General features: G+C 57.1%; 1 protein-coding gene across 1 annotated transcript in view; it reads right to left on the reverse strand.

Annotated features, from left to right (window-relative positions):
* The window catches only part of MAFF (MAF bZIP transcription factor F), a 12,646-nt gene extending 2,306 nt beyond the window's left edge, over positions 1-10,340 (reverse strand). The window contains exons 1-3 of the mRNA XM_029955412.1: positions 10,100-10,340; positions 929-994; positions 3-326 (exon numbers count right to left, since the gene is read on the reverse strand). Of these exons, the coding sequence (XP_029811272.1) occupies positions 3-326; positions 929-964 (360 nt within the window). The 5' untranslated portion in view covers positions 965-994; positions 10,100-10,340. The remainder of the gene's footprint in view (positions 1-2; positions 327-928; positions 995-10,099) is intronic.
* Between the last annotated feature and the right edge of the window lie 1,250 nt (positions 10,341-11,590).

The raw sequence follows: 11,590 nt of genomic DNA on the forward strand, positions 1-11,590 counted from the left end.
ACGGAGCGCGCGAAGCCCTGCAGCGCCTCGCACTTGCCGCGCAGCGCGTCGAGCTCCAGGCGCATGGCCGCGTTCTCGCGCGCCAGCTTGTCCACCTCGCGCTCCAGCTCCGACTTCTGCTTCTGCAGCTCCTCTTTCTGGCACACGCGCTTCACGCGGCAGCTGGCCGCGTAGCCGCGGTTCTTGAGCGTGCGACGTCGCTGCTTGAGCCGCGTCACCTCCTCCGCCGAGAGCCCGCGCAGGTGCCGGTTCAGCTCGCGCACCGACAGCCCCATCAGCGCCTCATCCGACAGGTGCGGCGTGTTCTCGCTCAGCTCACGCTTGATCTGGGGACAGCACGTCGAGCGCATGGGGAGACTGAGGCCCAAGGTTGCGCCCTGCCCGTATGCACCAACCCTGGACCTGGCACACGACTGGTGCCAGAGACGGCACCCCCGCCCCTCCCCCCTCCGCCCCCCTCCCCAGTGCTCCACTTCCACCACCTGGGCCCTAATATGGTGGCGGGACTTGCTCCGAGGCCCCGAAAGGAGGCAAGGAATCCAGAAAGGGGAAACTGGGCCAGACCAGGATCTGAACACAACACGAGCCACCACCCCAGGGCTCGGCTCAAATCCTAACCCAGTGTCCCAGCCTGGACTTGCCCAGAGAAACCTGGCCGAGAAAGCACTTTTGAAGTCCTACAGCCCAGTGAGCACTGCTCCGATGGGGAAGCTGGCCCAGAGAGGAAAATGCCTGTCCACCTCCCCGGTCACACAGCCTGTGATCAGGCCTCTTGTTTTCCAGCCCATGGCCCATCCTGGAGCCTCATGAACACCTGAAGCCTGGCCATCCTTGAGGATTCCAGTAACGGAAGAGGCAGCTGGGATGGGACAGTCAGCCTAAGCAAGGAGGGAGGGGAGAATGGGGAGAACAGGGACTGTGTGCTCACCTTCAGGGCTTTGCTGGATAAGGGGTCCACAGACATGTTTTCAGAAGGTGCCCTCTGGGCTGAGCCCTAGGAGAGAGAGGAGATCAAGGTTACATTCTCTTCTACTTAGAATAAAACCCAAACTCACTACCTTGGCACTCTAGGCCTCTGCTGTTATGGAGGTCCTGACATACCACCTTTCTGTGTCCCAGTGGTCCATTCCAGCCTCAGGGCCTTTGCACTTGCTGCTCTCTTGACTGTTCTCTTGCCTTTCATCTTCCCATGGTGACTCTTCATCATGTAGGGCTTTGCCCAATGTCACCTCTTCAAAGGGGTCTGCTAACCCTCCTAACAGTCACCTCTTCTGCAATTACTTTGTTTCATTGCTTGGTTATCTGTCTGTGTCCCACGTTTTCCTCCACCAAAATGCAAACTCACAAGGATCGAGGCCTTGCCTGTTCTACCACAGCATCAGTGGGCCTAAGTCAGTGCCTAGCACATAGCAGGAGTTCAATAAATATGCATCGAGTGAATCGACTGCCGCCTCCCCCAGCCATCCTTCCACATGGGGTCCAGATACATCTATTTGATTATTTTTAACTTCTCACTAAAGTATAACCTACAGGGAGCCTGGGTGGCTCAGTCTGTTAAGCTTCCGACTTCGGCTCAGATCAGATCTCACAGTTTGTGGGTTTGAGCCCTGCGTCGGGCTCTGTGCTGACAGCTCAGAGCCTGGAGCCTCCTTGGGATTCTGTGTCTCCCTCTCTGTCCCTCCCCACTCATGCTCTGAATCTCTCTGTCTCAAAAATAAATAAACATTAAAAAAATAATAAAAAAAATAAAGTATAACCTACATACACCAAAACACCCAAAACATATCTGGCGCACCTGGCTGTCAATAGGTAGAGTATGTGACTCTTGATCTCAGGGCAGTGATTTCAGGCCCCACGTGCAGTGTAGAGCTTATTAAAAAATAATAATAACAAATAAATAAATAAAACGCACTAGTCAATGACTTTTCAGGGTTCAACCCGCACTGCATCAAAATAAAACATAACGGGTGCCTGGGTGGCTTAGCTGGTTAAGGACTTCAGCTCAGGTCCTGATATCACCATTTATGGGTTCGAGCCCCGCACCTGGCTCAGAACTGGCAGCATGGAGCTGGCTTGAAATTCTTTCTCTCTCCCTTTCTCTCCACCTCTCCCCCACTCACACACCCATGGGCACACTCTCTTTCTCATAAATAAACAGGGGCACCTGGGTGGCTCAGTTGGTTAAGCCTCCGGCTTTGACTCAGGTCATGATATCGTGGTTTGTGGGTTCGAGCCCCGCATTGGGCTCTGTGCTGACAGCTAGCTCAGAGCCTGGAGCCTGCTTTGGATTCCGTGACTCCCTCTCTCTCTTCCCCTCCCCTGCTTGTGTGCGCTCTCTCTCTCTCTCAAAAATAAATAAACATTAAAAATAATAAATAAATAAACTTAAAAAGAAAATAGTCCCCTCCTCCCTCTTCCCCAGCCCACACCTTCCTCACCAAAATTTGTCTTGGAAAAGCTTCCTCTGCTGGGCAATCACCCAGCACTAATTCAGCACTGCCCCGGTCAGACAGACAGCCATACCTAAACTGATGAAGGGCCCAGTGGCCTTCAGTGTATCCCCCATGGGCCTAAAAGCTCCATGTTCTTTCAGCAAATATTTATTGAGCATCTATGGTATGCCAAACATTGACATTGGGGAGACGTGGAGGCTACATTCTGGAAGCCAGCACCCATTGCTAGGGGCCAGGAAGGCGGCTGTCTCCCAAATCCCCCTGTTAAAACAGCCGTCCTCTGTCCCCAGCAGATCTGATCTTCTCCCCTGCTCATTGTTAGCCTCACCTGATACCCGCACAGGGCGGAGGAGCGCTGAGGAGCACAGAGGATGGGGGGCGGAGCCAGGAAGGCACCCTGTGACCTGAGATGCAGCACCCTATCAATTCGCATTAGCAGTGCCCGGTATGATACCCGCAGGGGCACATGAGGGCAAACCCTGGCTTCTGGAGCTTTCTGCAGGGCCTACCTCACCTCTGATACATTCCCACAGGCCCTGGGTGTCCCTGTGGGGAAATGGAAAGTGCATGGACTTGGGTGCCAGACACGCCCGGAACTTCTGATGGTGCTTCTGCTCACCACCTCTGATTCTGGCAGATCGGGGAACTGCTCTGTGCCTCAGTGTCCCCCACAGAGCGTGTAGGTCACTCATGTTATTTCTCCCTTGGGACCCTCCCACGGTTCCCGCCTCTCTTGGGAGTAAAAGCCAAAGTCTTCACGATGGCCCTCCGGCCCCTGCCTGGTGTGGTCCCGGCGTACGACTCTGACTTCAGCTTCTGCTTGGCTCCCCCTCCCTTGCTCTGCTCCAGCCACACCCTCCTCCTTCCTCAACAAACCACGCAGGCTCTTCCCCAGGGCCTTTGCACTGGCTGTCCCCTTGGCCTGGCTTTCTCTTCCCCTAGAGGGTCACAAGGTTTGCTTCCTCAGCTTTAGGTCTCTTTTCAAATCTCATGTTCTCACTCAATTTAGAATCCCGAGCCCTGGGGGCGCCTGGGTGGCTCAGTTGGTTAAGCCTCCAACTTCGGCTCAGGTCAGATCTCACGTTCGTGGGTTCGAGCCCCGCGTCAGGCTCTGTGCTGACTCTAGCTCAGAGCCTGGAGCCTGCTTCCGGTTCTGTGTCTCCTTCTCTCTCTGCCCCTCCCCCTCTCATGCTCTGTCTCTCTCTGTATCAAAAATAAAAATAAAACATTTAAAAAAAAAGAAAAGAAAAAAAAGAATTCCGAGCCCTGGACACACACACACGCACACACACACACACTCTGTCTCTCTCTCTCTCTCTCTCTCTCTATTAGAGTACCAGCTCCATGGCAGTAGACATCTGTTTTGCCCTCTGCCTGTGTGCCGGTGCCCGGGGCCTGGCGCACAGCAGGCGCCCACGCAGTTCTGCGGAATTACAGGCGGGAGGCGCGGCATGACTCAGGTCACATGCAGATAAACCCCAGGCTTCCCTGGAGGCCCCCAGCTCCTCCTGGCCCGCACAGAAAGTGAGGAGGGGGACAGGAGGGGGGAGGGTGGCACTTGAAGAGAGAGGCAGCCACCGTGGCCCTTGGGCTGGGAGGGTCCTCAGAGCCACCCAGGCTTCTTGAGGTTTAGCTGAGTTCTAGAAAGCCCCAAGTAGGATGAGACCCTCACACGCCACCCCTACCACTCCTACCCTTCAATACGAGCCTCAAATCATCGCCTTCCCGCCCCGCACACACCTAGGGAGGGCCTAGAAGGCTCCTGGGCTGGCCTCCGTTCCTCCTCCACACAGCAACTGGAGGGTCTCTCCATCAGGTGACCCTGACCATGTCACCACCCAGATGAAAACCATCCTTGGCTCCTTACTGGGGAACAGTGCCCAGGCCCCGGGGCACATCTTCCATCCCTGCCCACCTCCACTTGGCATTGCAGCCATGCAGAATTGTTCTCTTTCACTTCCTCTCTCCCACACTCTGTGGCCTCTGGGCAACCCCACACCCTGTGACGCTTCTCCCCTGACTATCTGGCGGACTCCTCCTCATCCTTCTGCTCTGGGCCCAGACCACTTCTCCTCCAGGAAGCCCTCCCGGATCCGTAGAACTTCATGGATACCGCCCCACCCCCACACCTCTTCCCCCCCTTACCGCCCCACCCCCACACCTCTTCCCCGCTATCTTGTGATCATCTATCTCCTTGTTGTGTCCCCACCTGACAGGGACCCGGCCGACGCTGTTCTGGGTGCCGAGGCCACCAGCATTGGGCCCGGCAGGGGACAGGCGCTGGTAAGATGTGGGTAGGTGGTCTCTGATACTGTGACCCAGCTTGTCAGAGTCTGGAGAGCCCAAGCCTCGCTGAATAGCGTCCAGAAGAAAACCTCCCTGGCCCTGGCTCCAGTTCTTCCTCCGTTCCACCTGCCTCCTTTCTCCGCCTGGCAAGGACCGTACACAGATGCCAGGGATATGGGACAGGAGAAGGGATTCCACACCCACGATGCTTGGCCCCCAGGTGGGGGATGGGAAGCTCAATCTGGGTTTGAGTCCCATCTCTGTCTTCCCCAGGCTGTGTGGCCTCAGGCAAGGCACCGTCCCTATCTGGGTCTCCACTTTTCCAACTGTTGGATCAGAATGATACTCGCCAAAGAGCGTTTTGGAGGAACCAAGTGGAACAGAACTTAGCGGTCGGTTTGCACCCGCGGGTTATCAGAATCGCTGAGTCCGTCCAGGAGGGGGCAGGCCGGTAGCACGCACGGACCTTGCTCTGACTCAGTGTCTCCTGGCTGGCTGGGGTCACAGGCAAAAGGCCTTTGGAGAGCATCCAGCCCTGCATCCACGCTTTACCCAAGGCGAGGTGGAGACCCACAGAGGGACATCTCTTACCTGAAGTCACACAGCAGGTGAGTGGCTGCCTCCCTCCTCCCCCGGAAGTTCGGGGGAATTCTGAACACGTGTAAAGGACGCAGAGCTGGATCCAGACCCCTTTCACACCAGCATCACCCTGGTCCTCCTGACAGCCCTGTGAGGTCATGCCCAGAGGGGTCAGTGGGGAAGTCCAGGGTCACACACAGAGACACCTGACAGGAGAGGCGAAGCAGGTTAGCTGAGAGCCCGTTGGGTGCCAGGTGATGGGGCTGATGCAGAACCTCGGAGGCACGGCCTGACCCTCAGGCAACAGAGGACTCTCTGGGCCTTGGTTTCTCACTTGTAAAGTGGGGACAATCATAACGGTGGAAGTGTGTAAAACACAACAGACTTAGACAAGATCAGGAGTGGCCAATGGCTGGCTTGCCTCACCATCACCCCTCCTCCATTCTCTCTGCAGGCATCACTAATCAATCACAGCCGTGTCCCCCACTCAGCTTTGAAACATCCTGGGTGGGGGCGTGCCGGGTTGGCTCAGTCGGTTAAGCATCCGACTTTGGCCAAAGTCACGATCTCACAGTTCATGAGTTTGAGCCCTGTGTCAGGCTCTGGGCTGACAGCTCAGAGCCCGGAGCCTGCTTCGGTTTCTGTGTCTCCCTCTCTCTCTGCCCGTCCCCTGCTCATACTCTGTCTCTAAACAAACAAACAAACAAACAAACAAGCATTAAAAAAGAAAAAAAGACAGCCTCAGAATCCTTCACAAAACAATACATACGACCCCCGAGAGCAGGCCCAAGAGGGGGAAACTGTTGGCCATGCGCTAGTCTATGTAATGGCTGAAGTTCCCATGTACTCAGCTGACTGGGATTCTAAATACTTTCAGTTTCTGGGGCTGAATCTGTCCTTCCCTCTTCTCCCTCTTCTCCTGCTCTAGTCTCAGCCCCTTCAAGCTAATCCTGGAGGTCAGCAGAGGCACTCTGTGTGCCCAGGAATGTCCCGGCTCAGCAAAGTCCAGCAATCACCAGGGAAAGTCACAGACAGGGGAACTGGCTAATGACCTCAGGCTTTTGCTCTCTAAGCCCAGGCCGGGGGGGTCGCCGGGCTCCAAGCCAGGTGGCGTGTCTCGGGCCAGCCCGGTGGACCCTGGGCCCGAGACAGGAGCAAGTCCAACCAGGTCTGTAACTGAGGCCACCAAGCCAACGAATGTTTGATGGCAGTGATGGGCTGGGACCCAGGGGTCCCGATCCCCCAGTTCCGGGCCAGCCACCACATCTCTCCGCCCCTATTTCTCCTCTTCTTCCCTTTGAAGCCATCAGAGTTGACCTCCAGGGACTGCAGGTTCCTAACATTCTTTGGGAGCTCGGAGAATGAACGTACTCAGGGACTGATTGACAGCTGTCTCGCCCAGTCAGCAGCCGCCAGCCCTGAGGCACCCCCCCGCCCCCCTCCGGGCCCCCCTAGTCCACTCCAGAGACATCCTGTAGACGGCCCACCCACTGGCATGGGCTCCTCTCTAGCTGCTGAACCATTCGGCTGCCTCTGTGAGGACACGGGGAAAAAATGTGTTTTCCTGGGCCTTGGCAGCCAGCGCTGGTAGGAGCCTCCTCCCTGCTGGAAGGGGAGCAAAGCTGGGCGAGCCCAGCGCCCCATGGAAGCAGGGCCCTTGCCTTCTAGCTTTGGTTCTGCCACCCACGCACACTCACACGTGACTTCAAATTCATCACCACCATGCCCCGCCCCCACACACACACCGGGCCTCAGTTTCCCAACAGGCCAAACTTCCTCCCCACAGCCTATCCTACCTCCCAGCACGCATCATTTTGGCATTTTACAAAGTATCAGATTCTGGTCCAGAATGGAGCTCCCAACCACCAGCAGAGTGTTGGCCCTGAGAAAGGAAGTCAGTGAGGGCTTCCTGGAGGCAGGGGCATGAGAATACAAACTCTGAGACTGGCGGCCTTGACTATCCCTCTGCTCCGCCCGCACAGCCAGGGACCACTTCCCCTTTTCAGAGCTGAACCAGGACCATAGCCACATCCTCGCTGGCTTCTAGTCTGGCTTGCCTCCACTGCCGGCCCTGCCATCTGTCCCCCACCAAGTGCTGTCAGAGGGACACACACTTCCAAACCTGCCCGCGTTAAGCCCCTTTCAAAACCCTGCAATGCCAGCCTCCCCTCCAGCTTACACAGTGGGGGCCCCAGGTCTCTGCCGTATTGTCTCTCCACTCTCTCCCGGGATCCTCATGCTAACAACACATGAAGGGACAGATTACAGTAAAGTCTACCATTCTTGTATGTTTCCCATAGGGACAAACAGGGAGTGTGTGTCGGGGGTGGGGGAGATGGTACCTGGGTCCTAAAGGGTCTGTTCACTTTTGAGAGACTGCTTCAGCAATCCGATAGCCCACCCGGGCTTCCTGCTTCACTGAAAGATTCCCAGGCCTTTTTTTCCAAATGCTATAGAGTCCTTTCAGGACATGGACCTCGTGCTCATTCATTCATTCAATTGGCAAGCATCCAGAAGCCCCTACTCGGTGCCAGGCTCAGTGCTGGGTCCCGAAGGCCCAAAGATGAATCACAGCCCCTGCCCCGAAGGGCTTCCTAGATGACCATCACTTCATCTGACAACCCAGCTCACTGGTCGCCTCCTCAGGGAAGCCTCCCTTGATTGCCCTGCCTAAATCGGAGCCCTGTTGACATGCTTTCAAATCACAGCGCCTTCTGCCTCCTACTGTCCATCTCAGCCGTGCTTTTGCACTGTTTTGTAGCTCTTCCTTCATTGGCTCCCCCTCCTTGATTGTAAGCTCCAGAGGGATGTGGTTTGCTCACCATCTCATTCCCAGCATCTGGCCCATGACAGGCTCCATCACAATGCAGGCTAAAAGTATCAGGACTGGAGGGGGAGGCGCAGGAGCCCATGTTGGGTCCCAGACCCTAGGGGAGGCCCAGAGGTGATTCAGCGGGAGGTCAAATCTTTCAGTGCTAGCTCTCCATCTGCGAGCCAACCAGCCACTTCCCTTGCGCCCTGACCCCTGGCCCTACAGGGGTATGTTTCCTGCCCAGCTTTGAAGGTTGGGCTGCCTGCTTCCTGTGTTCCTGGCTGCCACCTCCCTTACTCAAACCCTATATTCCTGGACATTCCTGGGGCCTGCCTGCAGCTCTTGGCTCTTCTTTCTTTTCCTCTGGAAAACAGGCTGCCTATGGGGGCTGCCATATCTCCCCACTGCCTATTGCCTAGTCCCTGCTGCAGATGGAGACACCGAGGTTCTGAGCTGTGGAAGCAGGGTTTACCAGGGCTCAAAGATTCAAGATTAAAAGATCATCTGGTTCCTCACTCCCCAAGGTCAATTACTGCCACCCCCCCCAATTCTGAAGCCCTGTGGTTGGGAGGGGGAAGGCAGAATAGGACGAAAGAATCCCTATCCCCCATTCCATTCCACGCGGCTGATGGGGAGGAGGGGACAGGTGCCAGGCCCCACCCCTCACACACATTGTTCAAGTCCAAGACTACCTGTTCCACACAGCCTGTTGACCATGGCTGGCCCGGGTTGAGGACTCTGGGTCTCAGGGCTAACCCAGGCCCTCAACTAGTACCTCAGGTCAGGCCATCAATAGGTCTGTCTGACTAATCCCACCTGGGGACTGAAACCACCCGGAGAGCAGAAACCAGCCCCACCCCGTTTGCCCGGCCTCACCCTCCCCAACCCAGCAGGTACAACCTCCAGAACCAGGACCAGCCAGAGTAGCCACCAGAGAGAGGAAGCCACGGATTCCTTCCTGCTTCCCAGCTTTGTGGTGGGTTTTCAGGCCCTTCCTGTTCCTCCTGAGAAGGAGGGGATGAGCAGCCCTGGGGGTGAAGGAGAGTCCCCAGGGTCTGCATTCCCCAGGCAGTTGGAAAACCTGGGGACAAGGACAGAGGCATCAGGGTGCTGGGAGGGACACTCATCCCACCTCCTCCCCAGCCCAGCCGGATGGGCCCTTTGATACTTTGCCCCACCCTAGGGCTGCAAGTGCCAGCTCTGGGCGGGGGACAAACACCACACCGCAGTCACATGGCCGAGTCCCTGGGAAACTACAGGACAGCAAGGGCCTGGCCGAGGGCTGGTCAGAAGGGGACAACCGGAGGGAGAATTCTCGTACCCCCGTGTGACCTTGGAACTGGCCACTTCCCTCCGTCGGGTCCTTGTTCCACATTTATTCATGCGGGCACACTCTCTCCAAGGCACACACAGGCCCCAGGATCTTCTCTCTCTCTCTCTCTCTCTCTCACACACACACACACACACACACACACACACACACACACACGCTCTCACGCACGCACCGGGCAGGATAAGCGGGACACAGGCCCGGGAACACATACGCACGCCCGCCTTCGGACGTAAACAAACAGCGCACGCACTGCTCGCGGGCACCCGTCCAGGGACTGTTCTGACCGAGTCACGTACGTGCACACACCGCCCCCGGTCCCGCCTGGGCGGGCGCTGACGCTCGTCGGCTGCGCTGCCCCTTCCTGCCCCGCGTGGCCGCCTCCCCGCGCGCTCCCCCAGAAGAGGCCCATCACCTTCGCACCCCGCCAAGCTCGCCTGGGCCCCGTCTCGGTGCGCCCGGACCTCTGACCCCCGCCCCTCCCCAGCAACACCCTCCCCCCCTCCCCGCGCCAGCCGTCCGGGCGAGGGCCACACCGAAGCGCCGACGGAGCGGGCCCCGGGGCCCCGCCCCGGGCGCGGAGACCCTGCCGCCCCGGGTTTCGAGCGCTAGCCCCCGTCTCGGACCCGCGTCCCTCACCCGCCTCTCGGCCCGCTTCGCCTGGCGCCCGGTGCACGCGCGGCCGCCGCTGCCGTCCGGGCTTGCTGTCCCGGCCCGCGCCCTCCGCCTGTCCGATTCCCCTCCGGTCCCGACTCGCGGGTCGCTCCGAGCCGGGCTCCCGAGAGCGCTGCGCCGAGTTTTGTTGTGGGGCGGGCGGCGCGGGGGGCGGCGCGGAGTTGTAAGGCGAGCTTCCCGGAATTACTCACTCACAGGATTCCTTTCATTCATAAAAACCCAGTCATGCGGTGACGTCACCGCCTGGCGGCCCCTAAGGCCCCGGAGCGGCCTCCCGGCTCTGTGCCCCGCCCCCAGATGGCCCCGCCCCCGACGGCCCCGCCCACACAAGGCCTGATCGCTAGGCCTCCGCGCTGCAGGCGTTCTCAGCCCTAGTTAGAGGCGTCTGGGTGCGTTCACGTGACACCTCGCGAGAGCCGCGTGGGCGGAGGTGTCATTTGTCTCATTTTGCAGTCGACAGTCCCGTACCTCTTCTCCTTTCAACCTACACCCTCTGCCTTGATGATCTCATCCAGTCCCGTGGTTTTAAAAGCCATCCATATGCCCATGATCCCCAAAGAGCTTCTCTGAGTTCAAGACTGCGCACTCTGCACCTCCACCTGGGTGCTGGAGGAAGACCGCAAAAATCCCATTCCTGACCACCGACAGTACCCAGCTCCCCATATCCCCAGACTCCCCAGTTTCAGTTGTTCAAGGCCAATTCTAGAGCTTTGCTCCATTCCTCTTCTCTCCCTTTCTCCCCACTAGTCAGGCTGGCTCTCCCTCCAACGCTGTCCTGCATCTGACCACTCTTCCCCATCCCCAATCCTCCCACCTCCTCCAGACACCATCAACTTACCTGGACAATGGCAGCAGACTTCCTGATAGCCTCCCCACTTTGCTCCAAACGGCTTTCTTCACACACCAAAATTCTTCTTAAAACAAGGATCAGATTGTTTCACACACTCCACCTTTCTGGCTTAATACCCTCGATGGCTTTCGTTTGCATTTAAAATAAAACTATACTCCTCCTTTTGGTCCATAGGGCCCTAAGCCATCTGGCCTCTACCCAGCTCTGCAGCCCCAGCCCCTCTACTCTCCCCTCACCCGCTACTCTTCAGCCACACTGCCCTTCTTACTGTTTTTCAAACACACCTAGTTTTTCCTACCACAGGTCCTTTGCACTAGCTATTTCCTCTTGTTCACTGCCACGCTCTTTTCAACTCTCAGGTCAGCTTAGATGTCACTGTCTCAGAGAGGTCTTTCCTGACTGCCCTAGTTAAAAGAGCCCCCACTTCTGAAATATGTTTTTATATTGCCTTAATATCTCCTATAAGGTGTTACCTTGCTTATATATTTCTTACTATTTAATGTCTGTCTCCCCAACCAGAATGTAAGTTTCTTGTCTACCTTGTTCACCACTGCATGTCCTGAGCCTAGAACAGTGCTGAGCACATAGTGAGCCCTCAATAAATA

This window comes from Suricata suricatta, chromosome 10 (genome assembly GCF_006229205.1).
Source record: "Suricata suricatta isolate VVHF042 chromosome 10, meerkat_22Aug2017_6uvM2_HiC, whole genome shotgun sequence".
NCBI lineage: Eukaryota > Metazoa > Chordata > Mammalia > Carnivora > Herpestidae > Suricata > Suricata suricatta.